Here is a 21,042-nt window from a genome sequence, read left to right on the forward strand (position 1 = left end):
AGTATGATAATTTGGCTCAGTGATAAAACACCCAGGACTTAATTACCTGCAGCGCAAACACAGCAAAGGCTGAGAATAAATGAACGATGTGACATATTTACAGTGCCTACCAAACAAACCTGTGCGCTGCATTGCGATGAGGTGTGCAAGCCAGCAGGTGGAGGTGGAGGGGCTAATTTCAGAACAAACAGTGATGGAGCTTCTCCTTCGCACTTCACACAGACACATTTACTCTGCTGGAGAATATTCAGGCAGAGCAGGGTGTGCTGGCACTTTTTAAAACATAATTTGCTCAGAGAGAGTTCTGCTGAGCAAACATGCAGCTCATTTAAACACATCTGAATTATCCTGATGTCTCCGTCCTCTGCTGGTGTCCAATTAAAGGTAATAAATTAGAAAAAGTTCTCTTCAGTGTCCGCTGTTCTCACTTTACGGCTATTAAACATCACAAATAGTTTAATTAGATTTGTTTCCTAAATGCCTACTAACTTGGATTTCTGCAGAATTTATTATCACCACTGTGGGACCTGGATTTAATAAATATGGGAAGGACACCAGGTTTTGTGCATGTAGTGTGTACAATAGCAAATGCCCACTACCTGAAATCTAAATCTTTGGCTATTTCTGTCCATCTCCTCACTTCAGTCAGAAGCTACAGCACACATCAGCGACTTCTGCTGTCCAAATTTGTTTTGGTGTGTGCCAGTTTTTTTACACAGGGGTCAGTGTCCCCTCAATCAGTGCACCGCTACATGCTGCATTTCGGTTTGCTGGTTAGTAGCAGCAGCAGCCACGCTCAGATAGTCAAGCTAAATTTGTTATTCCACACCACACACTGTGATGCAGTCTCGAGTCACAAGACTCGGCGTCAGACCTTGACCTTGAGATCAAGGTCACTGATTTTTGCCTGAATAGTACTAGAGGTATCTATGGTATCAATTTGAAAACCCAAAACTGGTTCATCTTCAAGTCATCGTATTCACAAATCTGGGCATCCATGCCAACTGCCTGCGTGCCGTATCGGCTTTTTACAGCTGGGGGGGTAAAAAGTTTAATGAATTAAAGACCTTTTGTTCTTGCACACCTCGGGGCTGCGGTTTCTCCCACATTACTCCCTGGAATCGATGTCTTCCTCTACTCTCACCTCTGACACGTGCACTGGATCTCTTCAGTGTGTCAAAACATTACAGACATCTTTAACATCCTTAAACTTAATTTTTGAAACTTTATGGATCATATGAACATGTAGTCTCAAGCCTTGTTTTTGCCCGTCATGCATATGGTTGTCTCTCCTCTGGTGTGCATATGTAATAGAATGCAAGTGAAACTGCGTGTGCTTATTGTCTGAGGGAGGTCATTTACTTCATCATCTCCAGCCACAAAGCAGACCAGTCTGCCACTGATGCTATGGATGTAAACATCAGTCTTACTGGTAACGTAATAGCAGGTTTGTGGCATTTTTGTTCAATCATTTCTTCTCTCTAAGAGATTACATTGGACAGTTGAACGTGCCCGAGAAGATGAGCTTGACCTTGACATTCGACATTTTTATGGATCTGTTCTCTTTTAATCAAACCCCACATTCATTTTACTCATGATCAGATGGAAAAATAAAAATGTGTCCCTGCATCGTTATCGTACCTTGTTATCCATGTACTCCAGCCACTGCAGTCCCAGGTTGGTGAAAATTAACGGCGTTCCATCATCAACTGGCAGGATATCTATCTTGAACTTCTGGGGAGCGGCTGTCACTATCTGGAAAACCCAAAAATGAAAGAAATTAAAAACAATTTTTAAAGACCGCAAACATGGTTTAAGTGAATTTTAACAAGTAGTAAAAACTACAGTGTTAAAAGGACAGCGTGTCTAACTTTCTTGTGTTTTCCTGCTGGCGACTGATCCAGTGAAACTTCTGAGCTCCTCCTTGTTCAGGATTTCTACTCAACTAAAACAAAATCCCCTGCATGTATCGCTCATCCCAGCTGATCCAAAGTAAAACTTAATTAATGATAATACTCGTGTCTGGCAATACAACAGACATGACCAATACAAACTGAACTATAGAAAACCTCAAATGTACTTTGATTAATTACCATAATACCCTCATAATCTGGAATTAGAGCGCTTACAGTAATTCTTCACACAACTCGACATGAACAGAGTTTATTACAGCAGTGTGATGTTCAGAGTTCAGCTGTGAGTTTAACAGGCTGAAAATTCTAAATATATCAACAGATTATGGAAACGGAAAAACACACATAATTAACATAATTATATGATCAGCGCTTTTTGTCAGTTTTGTGTATTGATTGCTTTAAATGATGGTCGAATGGTGCATCACTGTCAATTATGGGATCTTCTCCTGCCAAAGGAGATAATGAAGGTGAGTTGAATCATCTTTTCTCAGTATTTAGACAATTCGACCAGCTCTTATTATGGCTGCCACGCGCTTACTTCGCTTCACTCAGTTAAAAACCTTTCTAAGAAAAAGTGACTACTCAAAGGCATCCTTGACCTTTAAAATGAAGCAGGAAACAAACAGAAGATAATTGACTCTGGAGACGAGCTCGAGCATGATCGCAGACAGTGAAGCACAGAAGACAGAAGCACATGAACGAGACGGAGCACAGACAGGGAGACGCTGGAGCTCAGGAACACAAACTTAAACATATTAAATAAGTGTTTAAGCTCAAAGAAAGCACAAAAACACTAAACTTAGACACCCAGCTATTAAAATACGCCTTCAGACTTTGGAGTAAATTGTTCTTCTTTATGCAATATCAGGTTGCAAAAAGCTGTGCTAGAGACATGCACAGACTTCACTGTAGGTTCCACTTGAAGTCATTCTCATTGAACAAAGTTTTGAAAGCTCAAAATGTTGTTAGGAACCATTTAAAGGTTCTGCTGGGTTTTACTTTATTGATTCAGCCGCTTCCAACAGCGATGGCAGGCTGAATCAGATAAGTTACTCCAGTATGCACAGTTACCGCCTGCTGTCTGAGGTGCATGAGGGAGCAACTAATCACCACAAGAGAGGCTAATAAGGCCAACTTTGACACGTGCCATTTGAAGGCTGAGCTTGTCCACACAGTTTATAGCAACTCATACATTATTTAATAACACAGCAGCTCCAGTGGGAATGAAACCGAAACGACAGCAGAGATAATGCCACGAAGCATCTACTGAGCTACAGAGCACGCGTGGCTGTCGAGCCAAATGTCCCCAGGTGATGGAAAGATAATAAACCCAAGGCTGGGAAGTGTGTGTTTGCGATCGGGGATGTCAATACCTACACGCTGTCATTCAGTTTAATCATATGGGCTATTAGTAATGACAGGTGGTGGAGCTGAGGGGGGAAAACTGACAAGCAGAGGAGTCAATTCACCCTGAGTCTTGCTCATAACCATAAAGCTGACATTACCACTGCACACACATTCGTCCTTCTGTAGTTGTAGGGACCTTTGTGTGATGGTTTCTGGTCTAGCTGTGAAAACAAAACACTCGCAAGGATGTCAAAGTGCATCCAGGGCAAACATGCGTGGAATAAGCCCCTCCTCACGGACCCATCTTACAATCCTCGATAGTGGCGACGGGTTAATACATTTCTAGAGACAACATAGTGTGCTGCACTTTTGTTTGCCCAAGTGGCAACTCCTCAGCTAAAGAATAGAGAAGCGCTAAAATGTAGTTCCTCTGATGTCCACTAGAGGCTTGCTCCGAATTTGAGGTTTTACTTCAGAATTGTTACTGTTTCCATTTAGGAAACATAAACCACTGTTTATCTATTTCACCTGCTTCAGTGCAAATGACAGTAACAGGATTTTAGATCTGCTTTTTTCCAGTGTCACTGCTGGTAGCATTACGCTGTACCTGCAATCCATTCGGGTGGCACAGGTAGTGACAGATTGTGACACATCCATACGGACCAAAGATTTCCTGTGTGTTGCAGCACAGCACTTTTTCGTGTTTTAGGTAAACTGTCCATTGTGTGGCCCTTCACTGAATCTATGTGAGTTTTCAGGGCAGCAGATAATTAAATACGCACATTTAATAACACAAAACTTTGTGTGTCTCCGCTCTGTAGGACTCTAAATATTATTCAGATGAAATGAGCTGCAAACATAAAGCTGCTCCTTCCATGCTACAGAAATAGCCTGTCCTTCCAAACATGTCCTTTGCAAAAATATTTTCACTGTGTTTCCGGAGGTGTCCGCCCTTTGCAAAAGCCCCCAGCTTCTGTCCTCACAAAGACAGAAGCACATGAATACACCCACAAATTCACAAAAGGTCAGAGCAGGCACACTCTCGCAGACATGCCCTCACTCTGCCATTTCAATCATCCCACTGTAATAAAACTCCAGAAGGTGCCTTTTATACACACACTGATACACTCACACACACACACCTCTTTTCCGTCGTCCTCCACCATGAAGAGCAGGTTGGTGCTGTCGGTCACGGTGAAGGTGAAGCGGTCTTTGAGCGAGTTGGAGCCGTCGTGGTTGTAGCTGATGCGGTTCTGGTAGATGTCGTCCATGGTGAAGCTGCTGGTCTGTCGGTAGTGTTGGCCGTTGATGGTGCGCTCGATGGTGCCATGTCGAGGAGCCTGGACGACGCTGAAGATGACGGACTCCGCCTGGAGGAAGGTCGTGTTATAGGAGGAAAAATGCAGGGAAAGGAAGGACGGCTCAGTGATATCGTCTGCAATGTCTCCCTAGGATGAAGCTACATAAGGAGCCGTGTTTGTTCTGCACAACCAACAAACAGCCAAGCATGCAAAATAGTGAGAACTCAAATTCAGGAATCAGCTTCAAAATATCTATCTAGTGCCGGACTTTAACATCACTTTCGGGTGTTATTCTCTAAAATTCTACAGTGAAGCAGTAGAAAATAAATCTTCAAGTTTTTACTGAGAATTACAGATTTATGGGATTAACAGTGTTGGATTATCCCTTAAACCGGCTGCTTAGTTTAGCCAGCTTAGGTAATGATCTCAAAATAAATATTCAGATTTTCTAAACTGGTAACTGTACTGCTTTGATATCATTCCAAACATGATGCCAATTAGTTCGCGAATCATACCAAGCTTCAAAGATATTATCTGTTTATATTGTGCAGCTCATAAAGCGAATCAGATGCTTAAAGAAGGAAAAAGGCAAAAGAGCTCATTGAAATTACTTCATATAAATTTTATACTTACTATTAACTCAATATATGAGTTATATATTAACAATATATGCAGCAGAGGATGGAGAGCAACATTTGCCTTCGTTTAGCCTTAATTAAAGCAGAAGCATGAGTGTGCATGCTGCAGAAATCAGTCCTCGAATGCTTTATTTTGACCTCAGTTACACATTTGAAAAGTTTTTTGTTTTGTTTTCCTTTAAGATCTTCTGAAGTGCTCAAAGCATCTCTGTCATCGTTCCTTCTCCAGAAGGTGACACCTGATTCTTATCATGATGTCACACATATACTGTAATTAAAGCTGTGAAAGACTTGCAGAAAACGTATGTAGCCAGTGTGTTACCTCTGTGTCCGCATCGGTGGCTTTCAGCTCAAACTCAGTGATGGTCTTTCTTACACCCTCCTGCACCCTCATGCCAGGGACCTGAAGAAGAGGCAGGGAGTCGTCCACAGGCTTGATGGTGATGTAGAAAGTCTGGGCAACCTGATGACAAAGAACAAATAATAAGATGATGAAACTGTTACACACATGCGTAACCAAAAATACATCCTGTCATCAACGTCCTACTTTCCACCGAAAACTTTCTCAACAATTCAGCAAATAGAAAAGTCTCACTATGATGAAAAAGTTTAACCCCAGATGGCATAACCCAAATACCACAAACTGCATTAATACAGAATTGGCATGCCCTCAAGTAATCCCATCTCCTCGCAGGGACAGAACAATATTCTGCTTTGGTATCATTAAAATACCCCCCCCTCTAATCTTAAAGCAAAACACTTGATTATAAATATGCAGTAGTTCTCAGTTGTCAGGCTTCTCAGAGTTAGCAAAAGTACAAAAGGGCTACACAATTTCATCAACTAGCACAGTGGCCACAAAGCTTCCACACATTGCAGTCAGCCAGGCGTGAAGGCCAAATGACCTTTTTCACATGTTTGCTCGAGTCCTTGTGATCCTCATTAGTTCGGATTAGCGAGGCAGATTTATGCATGAGGTGACCCGGGACAGGAAGCTGCCACTTTCTTGCTGTTATAAAAGCTTTAGAGTTTGTTAGATTTTTAGATTTCTTTCATATCTTTCAATTTTATGGCATCGTTAAGGTTTTTTAATTAAGCTAAGCTTTTAAGTGATCAGAAAACATTTCTCTTTCTGGTTTTCTTTCTTAATTCCTGCCAACAGCTTGTTTTCTGCACCATTTAAGGTTGTTCCCTGCACTTGAGCTTAAAGGTCCCTCTTTGGACACACAAGGACTGCTGACTTATTTCTTGGCCAAACCGGGAACAAAGTTATTTGTCTTTAGGAAGAACATATAACATTTCAGAGCTTCTGTTGTAGTCAGTAGATATCTGCATCAAGACCTCCTTCATGAATGAATTTCAAAATGTGTTAAGCTACCAGGTATCGTAAAAATCTTCTGCCATTCACCTCATTTGTCCCGTCGGACACAGTGAAGGAGAACTGGTCAGCATGTTTCTCTTCTTCACTGCTGTGGACGTACTGGATGCTGCGTGATGCCAGGTCAGCCTGTGTGAAGGTGCTGATCCTGGTGCCTAAAGAGACAAAAGAGAGAAAAGTAGTCGTTAAGCCCAAAAACGTCCATTATGTTTGTTATTTCATCTTTCATATTTTGGTATGAGATGGTTTTACACTGCTAAAAAAATAGGTTATGCTTGATGATCACAGCATAACACAAAGTTGGTTATACTTAAATCTGTCCAATTAAGAAGCAGAAACCACTGTGAGTCTATTTCAACCTCGTTAGTTTAATATTAAAGCAACAGCAGGTGCAAAACTACAAAACTCTGGAACAGGGACTGGCTTGGCAGACCGTTGCTCTCTCCTGATCCCTCCTGACTGATTTTTGTCTACCTTTGATTTTCTTTGTGTTCATTCTGGTGTCCATTCCACCAGTTCTGGTGGTCTCGGGCAAATGCCAGTTCAATAAAGTGAGAAACTTCAGAGATGAATTCTTCCGCGTCTGTTTCCGTTATGTTTCCATGTGATGTCTCATCCTTCATATTTTGTTGTGACATGTGTTTGAAAGCCACCGTGGCATTTTCTGACCACACACTGAGTTTGTTTCCTCAATTTGGCTCTTATCAAATTTACATGGGGATAAAACTAAACTGAGACTGAAGTCAAACTGAAATAATAATGCTTCTCTTTACTCTGTGTTGCCTCTGCAGATTAAAACCCAGTGAGAAACATAATCAGGTTTGTCTGCAACAATCCAGCATCACTCAGCATGAAACTAAAGGTGACTGTCTTAAAAACAAGAACTTCCCAGGAGTTCTGTTATCCTCGCTTATTGTGGATGCAAAGACCTGATGCAGCCATTCGTAAGAACGCATTTATGGTTATTCCTGACATACAAAGTGTGCAACAGACACATTACATAGTTATCTATGATGTGCATTAATAAAGAAAAGGACAGAACTTCTTCTGAATTTCCATTTTCATTGATTTCCAGCTGTGATATTTCATTTTCCAACATTTTCACATTGGACAGTTTAACAAACCCATAATATTATCACATAAATTGCGATATTAAATAAAACAAGGAGTCAAACAGAAAAACAAACAAACAAAAAATGGTTTTAAATCCTGATTTGTATCAGCTTCCAGTTAACTGGTAGCTGATACAAATCAGGCGCAAGAAAATGAGAGAAAGAGCGCTGAATTAGAAAAATGATCCTACCAGCTTCAAGAAAAAGAAGGTGAAAGGAGAAAGAATGGGCTCTCCAAGACAAAAAGAATCAGGAGCTCCAAGAAAAGCTTGATGAAGCTCTGGAAAAAAATTAAAGAAATCCACCAAGACAAGAAACAACAGCCCATAGAGCAGAGAGACATGCAGAGCAAACTCCAAGGCATGGAGGAAAAATGCAAAGCACTGCAGGTAAAGCATAAGAAAACTCTGCACAAAAATCAACAGTTGCTTTGAGACAAGAAGCAAATGGAAATGAAACAGAAACAAAAGGACTCCAAGCTTGAAGAGATGGAGGAAAAACACAGATTGCTCCAAATAAAGCTCGATAAAACAGTGCACAGAAATAAAGAGTTGCTTCAAGAAAAAGACCAACAGAAAATACAACAGGAAGAAGAAAAACTTATTCTCCAGAAGAAAAACACTCCAAGAATTGTACAATGAAACGAAGTACAAAACAACTGTACTGGAAGGAGAAAAGAAAAAACTGCTCAGAGATGCAGCATCGCATCAATGAAATGCTGAGAAACAACACAGAACTTGAGAAACTTTCCAACAATTTGAAGTACAAAAACACTGAAATCCAGGCGCAAAAACAACAGAAAACACACGAAGACCTGCAGCGTAGACTTCAAGAAATCCAGAAGAGAAACCAGCATTTAGAAGACATGCACAAGAAAGCAGAACAGAGAAATACAGATATGCACAAAGCAAAGCGAATGGAGAAGGCAACAGTTAAAGAACTGAAAGACAAGCTTGAAGGAAAACAAGAAGAATTAGAAAACATGGTGAAACGATGCAACAAACTTGAGAAAGAAAACGCAGAAACAGTCGATGAGCTGAAAACCCTCAACGAGCAGAAAACACTGCTCGTGCAACAGTGTCTGAAAAAGAAGGGAAAACGCCTCCACTGGTTCTGGAGGAGGGACACTGCTGCTCCTCACCTGATGTAACCTCGTTTTCTTCCACCTCTATTCCATCTTAATTTTCACCACTCCTCTCCCCTCCCTTCTTCATCCTTTTTTCACCCTCACCCCCCCGACCAGTCCCGGCAGTTGACTGCCCCCTCCTGAGCCTGGTTCTGCCATAAGTTTCTCCTTTAGCTTTCTTTCATTTTAAAAGGAGTTTTTCCTATCCACTGTCGCCTGGTGCTTGCTCAGAGGGGATTGTTGGGGGTTTCTCTCCTCTCTCTTTTGCCTTCTTTTTCCCCTCTCTTATCCCTCTCTTTTTGCCCCGTCTACACTCCCTTTACCCTCTTCTTTTCACCCCCCCACCACCTCCTTTTCCATTCCCTCCATCATCTGGGGGGAGATGGGGGGGGAACGATAAACACAATTGGCCACATTTTACATGTGTTTGAAAAATGTCTTTATTCAACAATAATTCATCTTTAGTATAAAAACAAGAAATGGGCAATAGCTGCATGTGTGTTTGTGTGTGTGTGCATAATATACATAACTTGTATCCCAGAAGGAATTAACACTAGATGGGTAGAAACAAGTTTCAAAGACTAGAAATGAAAGCATGTGAGTCCTAAAATCTAAGCTCGTTTCACCGATAGGTGATGTTACATTTTAAATCAGGCACTTCATTACAGACTGTCATTGTACGGAGGTACATTACATAACATGAAAATGGATTTCTCGTGCTGCAGGTGACCTCGCTGCGAAGGTATTAACTTAAGATAAGATAAGATAGAACTTTATTAATCCCTCGGGTGGGTTCCTCTGGGAAATTCGACTTCCAAAAAGCACAGCAACGACCGAAGTTACAGTTACAGAATTGTTATATATATATATATATATATACACACACACACACACACACACACACACACACACACACACATATATAAATACAGAGACAAATATAAATAAAATATACAAAGGGGATAAATAGAATAAATAGGAATAAAAAATAAAAATACAAGTGAATTGCACATTTCAAGTATTGAGTCTATTGCACTGTTGACTATTTACAAAAAGTATTGCACAAGGTATTGCACAGTGAGGTGAAGAGGCACTACAGCTTAGTTGTTCCCCCCTCCTTTGTCCTCCTGTTTCCCCTCCCTCTCCCCTCCAGAGAGGAGTTAAACAGTCTGATGGCGTGTGGGACAAAGGAGTTTTTAAGTCTGTTAGTTCTTGTCTTGGGGAGAAGCAACCTGTCACTGAACAGACTCTTCTGATTGTTTATGGCCGTGTGCAGAGGATGCCCAGCATCTTGTTGAATAATTTAGTTATTTCTCACCACAGAGGGGAGGGAATTTCACAAAGTTAAAAAAAAAATTACAACTTGTAAAAACTCATTCAACATGCCAACAACGCATCGAGAAAATAAAGACATCTCAGCATCAGCTCTCTTCATGTCATCTATTGACAGCAAAATGAGCGCAATTCTGTGGTCTTCCTGGCTTTTGGCATCTACTCCTCAGCTGAAGGTTTATACATCATTATAATCAGGACAGGCAGGCTGTGAGACAGATCCAATATTCTCAGTCAGTGATGAAAACCAAGCTTTTTTTTAGCTCCATCATATTTAAGCAAATTACATTTTCCATTTGTCCTGACAGGGAATAGCAGAAAATGCCACATTTTGTTTAAACATGGGCTGAATGCTATGCAGGTTAACATCTGAGCTGATACCGTGGTACAAAACACAGCAAAAATCATTCCTATTTTCACACGTGAAGTTAAAACTTTCTGGGAAGTTGAGTATATTGGATGTTTAATGGTTGTAGAGACTGTCTGATGTTAGTTTAAGTCTGAATCCGATCGGCTTATCTGTCTAGTTGTGGTCTGCACAGATGTCCGGTTTTTAGAAATAATTCAAGGGCAATAGTGTGATATTTTGTATTTATTTATTTCCTTTTCTTTGTCCTTCTTTAAGAAATTTGTATTGAAATAAAAACAAGAGCAAGGGCTTTTATTTTGTCCTGCTGAAACCCACGTTACTGTACTTGACATAATTCTTTTTTATTTATACAGATATGCAGATATACTACATGTGTACAATTCATCTCATTGTTTAAATGTTTAATAATAAAGTACATGAATATTATATATTATAGTAAAGTATATTTCCTATTAACTAAGCAGGTCATTCTCTTTCTCTTCACAATGCTGTCTTTAAATAAAAATATATAATTCCCTATATTCCTATCTATTCCAAACAATGGTAGTAAGCAACAAAGTTTTAAATTTGTCACTTTGACTCTTAATTTATTAACCATGAACAAGAGGTCAGAGGTCAAATGTAGCATGATTCCTTAAATCCTTCTATGATACTTTCTGTATGTGGACCAGAGACAGGCAATAACGCATAATCTCATTACTTTTTTAAGTAAAGAGTAAAGTAAGGGATTACTATTGCAAAAAAGGTAATTAGATTACTGCTACTTTCCTGTAAGCAGGCTACATTACTGCGTTACTAAACCGTTGTGATTTTGTTTGTGAGAGTGTCTCATGAGCGTGGAACGTCCGCGGCAGCAACAGACGTGTGTAGATCAGCAACGGATAATATGGAGTGCGGGAGAGAGTACGACCATGCAGCGTTTAAAGCTTGGAAGTACTGACATTACTTTGAGTTTGATTCTGTAAAAAGTGACAAAAACATTGAAAAAATCCATGACCGATTACGCAGAAAAAATAGAAAAAGGTCTGTTGCTTTATTACGTATTCAGGTTGTGTATCATGTTTTTAAAAAAAGAAACAAAGTAACTAAGTAATAAAGCAATTACTTTTAAAAATAAGAAATCGGTAAAGCAACAGGATTACTTTCTTGGAGAAGTAATCAGTAATTAGTAACTAATTACTATTTTAAAAGATGTGTTGTGTCGTTTAATATAGTCATAGTTTCTAAGTTATTAAGGAAGCAGTTCACCCATCGGCTGTGGGAGGTGAATATTTCTACTCTAATGAGCAACATCAGGCAAAAGGAAGACACCATTACCTGACCAAAGTTAACCTGGCCGATGGATCTGACTGAAGTCTTTCCTTCTTTAATGTGGCAGAAAAAGGGCTACACACTCAACTTTAAGCTTTATCGGAATTTTAAACTTTAGGATCAAACAACATAAGCTGTATCTACTTCTGTCATTTATTAGGAAGCTTGAGCTACGCCTCAAACTAGTGTCTAAAACAAAGCTGCAAAAATCATTTGAGGAGGTGAGGCAGGTTACTGTCTTAAGCATTTTGCGAGACAAGTGCCTTTTGGCAAACACTCAGCTGGAGAGGTGTGTCATAACCTCAGTCATTTAATAAGCCCCTTGAAAACATTGGCTTTGAGAGCGGGAGCTGAAAGGGAGCATTCATCTCTTTGTGCTGTTACCTTGACATTCCTCGTATGCTGACAAGCTTCCCATAGGGGCAATGGGCTAGCTGTGCGTGTTAGCATGGTGTGACAGACTGGCTGAATGGCTAGCAGTAATTATCCGGTGCTGCTCTGTGGCTCAGAGGTGATCTGATGCTTGAAGATCGGGGAGCAGTGTTAACATCCAGCTCGTTAACATGCTGCAAGCACTCGTGTGGGGAATCCGTTCAGCCGGGGCTGAAATCCTCAACAGCACGGAAGCTAATAATCACCTCTCTGTGATCGGAGGATGCATCAGTTATTCCTTTTTTGTTTTCTCTTTATTGCATCACAAGATGAGAATTTTAGTTATGGCTGCAGTCATTTGAAGTTTGTTTGTGTCACAAGAAGCAGAAAGACAGAGTGCGTGAGTGTGTCTGTTTTGTAGAGGGCAGCTGGAATAGAACAGAAATAATGGATGGAGGAACTGGAGCAAGCTTCATTACAGCTCCGTCTGTGTGTGGAGTCAGTTATCATATACAGAAGGGAACGAGTCTCCATCTACAGAGTTTGTGATGAGATTTGGTTTTGGAAAGTTTTTGGTTCCATTTTCTTTTGTTATTGTAGTGAAGTCGGGTTTTTGTGATTAAGTTCTTAGCTCCCTGCTTTAGTTTTATTGTCGGTCCCCGGTGTTCCCCTGACTCTCTTGGTATTTGATGCATGAAGGTTTCCTCAGCTCAGCTCTCGTGCTGCCACACCCTGTTGTCACTAAAATACTTCTACTACCATCACACCGACAGGCACTTTAGAATCACCAATTGACAAGCATGTCTTTGGACAGGCTCAAACCGGAGAGGTGATCAATGCACCACAGCGCTGCACACCCCTGGAAACTTTGGGGAAAACGCCATTGGTTGGTGTTGGTTGCCAGGTGAAATCAGAGTCTGCTGCACCAAAAACATAAGTGTAATTGCTTTGGTAGCAATCAGAATGCCATAGTCACCTGCAGTTTGCATGCAGGATGCCAAGTACTCACCGAGCAGTTGAAAAAGTTTGGTTTGGTTTAGTGTTTGGCTGTCACCTTTGCTTTTGCACCCTCTGTGTCAGCCCCTTGTGCATATGTAATCACGCCTTTCCCTGTGCTTTGCCTCACAAACAGCATGCACACCTGACTTTCTGTACAGTATGGAATTAGCTTCTAAAAACACTGACATATAGGCCTGGTCTACCTGGACTGGCAGTATGCTCGAGGTGCCCCAGGCTCGTCTGTTTGGTGACACGGTAGATGAGCTCGCCCGGCTCGCTGTCCTGGTCGCTGGCTGACAGCTGCAGCGTGGTCAGCTTCTTCACTGAGTTTTCATCAAGCACCAGGCCTTTGTTTACCACTACAGATGGAGGGAGATGGTCCTCTGCAAGATAAAATAAATAAGGTCAGTATAAAAAGAAAAGGAGCAGAGAGAAGAAAAAAATTCCCCCGTCAAGCTAAGATTTATCAGTAAAACCCGGCTTTTGGCAGCGTTTGGGAAAACAATTCATCCAAAAGGAAATCAAAGTATTAAGAATCAGTTTCTTATCCTGGTAAAAGGGAGAAAGGATGGACTATAGCAGAGGAGGTGAAATAAGCTGAGATTTATATAGACCGAGAACGACAGTTTCATATCAGGAGGTGTGAAAAAGTGATATAGGTTTGAAAGATGTAAAAAAAAAAGAGAGAAAAGAGTGAGAGAAGGGCAAAGAAGTCATCAGAGGGCAGTACGGCAGGAAGAGATATGGAAGGAGAGCTTCCCTGTAGTCACATCTGAGAGGGTGCAATAAACAGAAAAGTGAAAAAGGTGAGAAAATAATAGGCTAAAAAGAGAGCTGCAAAAGATATGAGAGAGTCGGGATGCTGCTCAACCATGAGGGAAAGGCAATCCTTCAATATCCAGTAGCTTCTCATGTGGACACTGGATTCAAACTGCTGAACCAGTGCAATAGTTGGTTTTATCCCCAGAAGGAAGCGAGAGGAAGCTTTTTAGATGGAAACGGTGACAATAAAAATGTGCGCAGCTGAGTTTTCAAGGTTTATCATGGCTCAGAATGGGTCTTTGGCAGTTGACTACACACAACTGCAAAATAAGTCTGCGTAGCTTAAAATAAAAATGCATCTTTTTTTCTTTTCTCACAATCTCAAAAAGAATAGTGTCATTTATATATGACTAAAAATTGCCAAAAATAATTGCATTACAGTGATGATAAAAAGAAAATCACTGTAGCGAATGAAATTTACAAATTTCTGAGAATGTCGATTAAAAACCCAAAACGAGCTCATTTAACATGCGAAAGCTAACAAGCTGTAAAAGTGGGTTATAAATAACATGACTGCACACAATTCGTATTCAGGACGTATGCAGGATGCAGCATCACATCAGTAACCACGCCTGAGACGGAGGGATAAATCTGCAGTAATTGCCTTCTCGTCTCCACCAAATGAAAGAACACTTCAGTCCCTGCTTTGCAGAGGGTGGAGGAAACCCTACCGAGCACACTGATGAAGAAGGACTGGTCGATCAGTTTGTTGCCCTCCGGATCGAGCAGGTTGAACTTGAACGACAGGCTTCCTCCTTTCTCCCCCTTCTCGTGGCTGTACTGCAGCAGGCCTGCAAGACAGAGACAAGCACTCGGTGTCAAAGCTTCTGACTTCATGCAAAAGTGTAACTGCTGGGAATAATTAAACTCCAATGAATCACACGACCTTAGAGCTAAATTACTGTGAGCGAAACTAGAAAGCACTGAGAGCTTTGAATGCGTCTTCTACGCTTTTATTTTGTCTTATCACTAAGTTTTTGAATGTAATTCAAACAATGAGTGAACTGAATTTAGCAGAAATGTGGTTTAAAATTACATTTTGATAAATGTACACTGCAAACCACCTGTGACCTTTTCTGCATTTTGTATTCTTGCCCATGTCTGGGTGAAAGCAGCAATAAAACTGGAGCAATTTTTACTCTGCCATCAAGCTGTGCAAGTTAAGAGTTCATCAATAAATACCTCTTGCTTCTCAACCCACCCCTCTGCCATTATCTTACCTCCAACAACAAAACTAAGAAGTAAGATAATAAACTGCATACACAGTTAGCTGTAGCCACTGTGACATCACCAAGTTAAAATGACCTGTTATAGCAGCTGATGGGGCATTTAACCTCTAAGGTGGTCCCGAGACGCCACGTCAGGACATGTTTGTGACTTAAGGACGCATGCGTTGAGGTATCAGTCGAGGTTAAATTGCTCTGAACAGGCTCTCAGGACTGTATTACACATGACCTTTTTTCAGTGATGGTCATTCACATTCCTTTAATGCTCTCTCAAACCACTTCCTTTCTCTGTCTTAAATGTGAACCTCCATATCCTCAAAATAGTCTCTTGTCTTGTCCTTTCCATGCACATGCACATCTGGGGCTTGTATTGAAGAGCTGAAACTTCAGGCTCTCCTGTATTTGCTCTGCACGTGCGGAGTGGTTGTTTGCTCTCTCCTGTGTATTAAATCCAAGCACTCTTCACTGCACTGCACACCATACCAACATTTATCAGTCCAGCTGCATTCGACTCAAGAGCTTTAGTCTACCATGACTCGGACGCCTGAGCTGAAAGTGTGAAAGCATATCCCGTTTTATAATCTATTAAAGGGCCCATAATTTATAATGTTGTATTCATTCAATCTTTAAACTACAGGTCAAGACCACCTTTGTCACAAAGGAGATGAGCATTTGGTTAGATGCTTAAAATATGGGCTATAACAGTGGCTTTGATACTTTTACTTTATGTTCTACAACATAAAACATTTTAAGTAATTTGCTAACAAATTGCTAAATTACAGAAATTGTTGTAACAGGCAACATCATCGCAGCAAATGCAGGAGTTTTACTTCATCTGTAGCCTGACGTGTTTCTTTTGCTGATACGATATCCTTATATGTTGCTAACTTCCACGTTGGCCTGCAAAAGACATCATGTCACTTTATCTGCTGGTTCCTGCTGGTCACTGGGAAAAACGCAGGATTAAAGCAGTCGTTCCAAACCTAGAGGTGACATCCATCTTTTATATACAGTCTAAGATAAAGCAAAGACCGAAAACTGTGGGACATCTGTGCAAAGTTACAACAATAAAAACTAAAGCTGGCACCTTTGTTGACGTCCTCCTGAGTGAAGCTCTGAATGGGACCTCTCACAGAAACGCTCTCCGCTCGGCTGCTCCTGTTGAGCTGCAGCTTGCCGACTGGGGGGTCTTTGGTCAAGATGTACCGGAGCTTCAGGTGGTCTGAGTCGATGTCAGTACCTTTCAGATTCTGCTCTGTGATCTTAGATGATGACCCTGAAAAAGTACAGAAATGTCAGTGATCAGATTTTACTTTACATTTATTTGATGACTTTATTTATTTGATTGGATTCTTTTTTTTTTCCGACTGAAAATACAAGAGCTGCTTAAACTCACTTGCAGAGACTGAGAAATACTCTTGAAACAAAAACCTTAACAAGCCTTAATTTGTCTTTTAATAACCCATAAAAAACCCCAAATATTTCCCCACACACGAAAAGCTGGACATAACAAATAAAATAGGAAGAAAAAAGTGGAAAATATTAAAAATGGGGCACTACAGTGTATCATAATACATTCATGTGAATAATTACTAATCAGCTGAGGTTTTTTTTTTAAATAAAAACAACACTATTTTAACGTAGTTTCTCACTCTAAGCAGGGGAACTATGAACAAACTGATTTAGGAGGAAGAAGAGAAAAACAAGAGACTATAAGCGTGAAAAGAAAAACTACTGAGTTTATTTATGATTGTAAAAGTATTCTGACTGGTGTCCCCGGGCGTCTGGTTTAACCTGAGATGAGTCAACATCTCATTAAACACAGACATATCGTTTATTACTGCATTTCTTGACTCTCACCTGCTGGAAGCTGCAGTCCTCTGTTGACGGTCATTCGAGGTCCCTCGCTCCTCGTGACGTCCATCGTGAACTCCAGGCGGCCCGTGTGGGTGTGAATGCCATCGGTGAGGGTGAAGGCCATCTCGTCTGCTCCCCCGCTGACAGTTTCAGGCGTGTAAACCAGCAGCTGATCCACCACATCCTGATAGGTGAATGTGGAGCCCTGCGTTAGGACGCGACCGTTCTCCAGTGGCTGGGAGTAGAACTGCCGCCTGCGGAGCTTGCCTAGGGGAATAAAAAATAAACCAAGCTCAGATTGTGAAGTGGGTGTAAGTGGGGGAGTGGTAACTGAATAAGTACATCTTTTTAATTTCTCTGATTATCTAAGTCAAATGGAGGATGTTTGAGTTTTTCATGCAGCACATGAAAGACAAGAAAGCTCTTTGTAGAACCTAATGAGACATTTTAGATTCCTCTAAATTACCCTGCTTCTTAAATCAAAGCCCAGGTTTAAATAGGATTTAAGTCCAAATCCTGCAGCGTGAAGAGGGGACACACAGACGTACACCCTCATTTATTCCCTCCCACACATTCCCTCTTCTTCTTCTTTTTTTTTTTTTAAACGTCTGCAGTGAAACGTTTCCGCACTGTTTAAAAGCAGAAGATGAACAAATCAAACACTTCCACCAATCCTCTATGGAGGATTTAAAAAGCCAAAAATCATTAATTAAATCAAATACAACCCCAATTTCCAAAAAATGTTGGAATGCTGTGTAAAAAATGAAAAAATGATTTACATAATAAACCTATGAAAATATTTTCAGAGCTTGCAGTCAATTTATTATCTATTGCCCTGCAGTATTTATTTTCACTGGATTTTCTATATTTTGCCTTTTTTTAAATGAATCTTTTATTTTGTCAGTGCAAATCCATCGTTGGGGTATCCCCATGTTACTTGCATTAAGATTAATTCATAGAGTTTGAGACTGTTTGGCACTAATTACCTGAAAATTATGTGCATTTAGAAATATCTCTTGGCCTTAGACTGCTTCGACAGCACGAGGTCTACAAGTGCGTGCACATTTGCTGGAGTGTTGCTGCAACCTGGCATCTTTATTAGGCTTGAAGGGGTCTCTCATACTTCCTCTAAGATAAATAGATCGTTGTAGGGGTGTGTGTGTGTGTGGACAGTGGAGAGGTGGCCAGTTAAAAAGACGAGCTGACTGGGAGTCATCGACACGCCTGAAATCACTCATCTCCCGCTCTGTCCCATCAACCGTTCACGCCGGTGGTTTTATGGCGGAGGCACGCTTGGTTTCACCAGCTGCTTTATGGTGCTTTAACTGAGTGGGGGGGGGGGGAATGTCCCAGACCAGGTGTCTGTTGGGGTGGGTGAGGAGTATGGGAGGGGTGATAGTTGAAGACAGCATCGAGTTAGTATCAAATGGACATCTAATCCATACGACTAATTTGCATGATCAAGACCAGGAATTCAGAAGTGTCAGTCGGAGATTGCCTTTGCATTAACAAAGCTCCTTAAATCCTTAAATACAGAACAGTCAGTTAGAGAGAATGCCTTTAAGTTTTGGGTCATTATGGCGTTAAAATAAAAATCGTAACATGTAAAGAACAAATGAGATCCTGTGAAACAGGGTTTATATTCCGCCGTCTTTCACGACTTTGTAAACTTTGCTAAAATTGGGTTAAAAGACATTTTTGCTGTGACTAAGTGCTGTATACTTATCTGAAAAAAATGTGTTCCCTTTCAGTCGATTCACTCGGTACAACACATAAGTATGGGATATCACGCCCTCGCGTGTCCTGGCTGAAGAAACCTTTATTCACGCCTTTACGGCAGATGACGTGTGATGACACGCGCAAGGCCCCGCCCGCACATATAGCCGCTGCCATCACCGTCATCCCTCAGTTCTTACGCTCTTCACCTCGCTGAGAACACCTCTGCTGAGTTGGGCTAGCTAGCTACTGCTAGTTAGCTCCGTTGTCTGCCAACTTGAACCTAGCTTAACTGCCCCTGTTGGTGTTAGCCTCCACCGCCCAGCTGGTGCGTAGGCTGCCCGCGGAGCGCTATTTTCAAGTTTTTCTTGTGCAGCGTTTCGCTTTGCGTTTTGGGAATGGACTCCAAACCGAAGCGAGCAAAGCAGAAATCTTCTGTTCGCCCCTGTCCTCAGGGATGTGGTTTCTCTTTGCACGACAGCGACCAGCACGATGCCTGCCCTGTCTGCCTGGGGATCGTCCACGCTAGGAGAGCGTTGACGGAGCCCGAAGCTTGTGCGTTTTGTCGCCAGCTCCGACGCTCGACCCTGGAAAGACGGGTGACGTTTGTGGAAAGAGTGCTGGGACGCTCGGCTGTCGCACGGCATGACCCTCTTCTTTCCGAGTCTGGAGCCCCGGCTTCGTCCGAGTCCGACGACGAAAATTTTCAGGTCGATGTCCCCGCGATTAGCTGGGCTGACCACATGGAATACGTTGACGGGTTAGCCGATGACGGACCGGAACCATGCAGGAGCGCTGACGGGCTTCAGCCTGGGTTGAAGCCCGCCAGCGCTCCCCAGGAAGACGATGACGTGCTGGACATCGGCCTGGACATCCATGGTTTGTCGGAGGATGAGCAGGAGAGCTCATTGTCGACCCAATATGCCGCCGCTGCTGCGCCGGTCGGCCACGATGACACCTCTCTTTTCTCCCTGTTTCGCCGTGCCGCTGAGAAGCTGCAGGTGGACTGGCCCTCTCCTCCACCAGCTCGGAAGCCGTCGCGGTTTGCGGGTTTTTTCCTTCCACCGGAGCCCGCAACGGCCAAAAACTGCCTCCCCATGTTCCCAGACTTTCTCTGCGAGCTAACAGCGTCATGGGACAAACCTCTGTCTACCCGCGTCACTGTGCCCGGCTATGGACAGTACATGGAATTGGACGGCGCCGAGGGAGCTGGTTTAGCTAACCCACCCCCTATGGAGCCGTCTCTGGCTGCTTATCTGGCCCCGTCCCATAACCATGGTGTCGGTGGCCCCGCAACTCTGCCGTCCAAGCACTGCAGATTCTCGGCCTCGCAGCTGGAGAAGATTTATCGGGCTCAGGCCGGCACCGCTCGAGCCATGAGCTCCGTCACCATGCTCCAGACGTACCAAGCAATGTGCCTGGCGGAGCTTGGATCGCTGGTTCCGGAGGACAGCCCGCTGTCACCTCTTCTTAACGAGGTTAGAGTCACCACGGATTACATCCTCCGTGCGTCTCGCTGTGCAGCGCTCTCCCTGGGCAGAGGGATGGCTTCGACAGTGGTGGCGCAGAGGCACCTGTGGCTGACCCTCTCCGACGTCCCTGATAGAGACAGAGCTGTGTATCTGGACGCACCAGTGTCTGCGGCTGGGTTATTCGGACATTCACTTGAAGCCATTCAGGCTAGATTCGATCTGAGGAAGAAGCAGACGGAAGCTCTGCGCGACATCATCCCCAGACGCCAGCCCCAGCCCAAGCCCACTGCTAGCTCTCACAGGCCCGCCGCTCCTCTGACAGCTGGCAAGAGACCGGCGCCCACTGCTGGAGTGGGAGGGCCGCCGGCGAGAGCACGTACTCCGGCCCGAGCTCCACGCCAGTCGGCCTGGGGCAAAGGCCCTCCCCCGGGCCCCCGACGGGACCCGACGCCCAGGAGGAAGAAGCCTCAGCCCTCCTAGCTGTGATTGCGAGTGGGGAAGGGATCCGGCAGCAGGGAGACGCTGCTCTTACCCCTCTGTTGCCGCACAAGAGGTGCCGCTTAAGTTCTGTTCAGGTTGTCAGCCCCAGAAGGCGCTGCACTTCCCTATCGCGGTCTCCCAAGCACATAACCCCTGCACACGGTTCAGATGTGTTGAATGTTCAAGCGACCACATCGAGTGTTCCCGCTGTTTTTCATTGTTATGCCCCGGAAAAGGTGCACCCAACAAAATGTATAAATGTACATG

The 21,042-nt window shown here is 42.7% G+C and overlaps 1 protein-coding gene across 1 annotated transcript in view; it reads right to left on the minus strand.

Annotated features, from left to right (window-relative positions):
• The window catches only part of fras1 (Fraser extracellular matrix complex subunit 1), a 310,089-nt gene that overhangs the window by 29,195 nt on the left and 259,852 nt on the right, over positions 1-21,042 (minus strand). Inside the window, exons 43-50 of the mRNA XM_026186630.2 lie at positions 17,111-17,374; positions 16,338-16,526; positions 14,696-14,815; positions 13,406-13,585; positions 6,611-6,735; positions 5,525-5,665; positions 4,406-4,633; positions 1,642-1,755 (exon numbers count right to left, since the gene is read on the minus strand). Coding sequence (XP_026042415.2) covers positions 1,642-1,755; positions 4,406-4,633; positions 5,525-5,665; positions 6,611-6,735; positions 13,406-13,585; positions 14,696-14,815; positions 16,338-16,526; positions 17,111-17,374 — 1,361 coding nt within the window. The remainder of the gene's footprint in view (positions 1-1,641; positions 1,756-4,405; positions 4,634-5,524; positions 5,666-6,610; positions 6,736-13,405; positions 13,586-14,695; positions 14,816-16,337; positions 16,527-17,110; positions 17,375-21,042) is intronic.

Source organism: Astatotilapia calliptera, chromosome 12 (genome assembly GCF_964374335.1).
Source record: "Astatotilapia calliptera chromosome 12, fAstCal68.1, whole genome shotgun sequence".
Taxonomy (NCBI): domain Eukaryota; kingdom Metazoa; phylum Chordata; class Actinopteri; order Cichliformes; family Cichlidae; genus Astatotilapia; species Astatotilapia calliptera.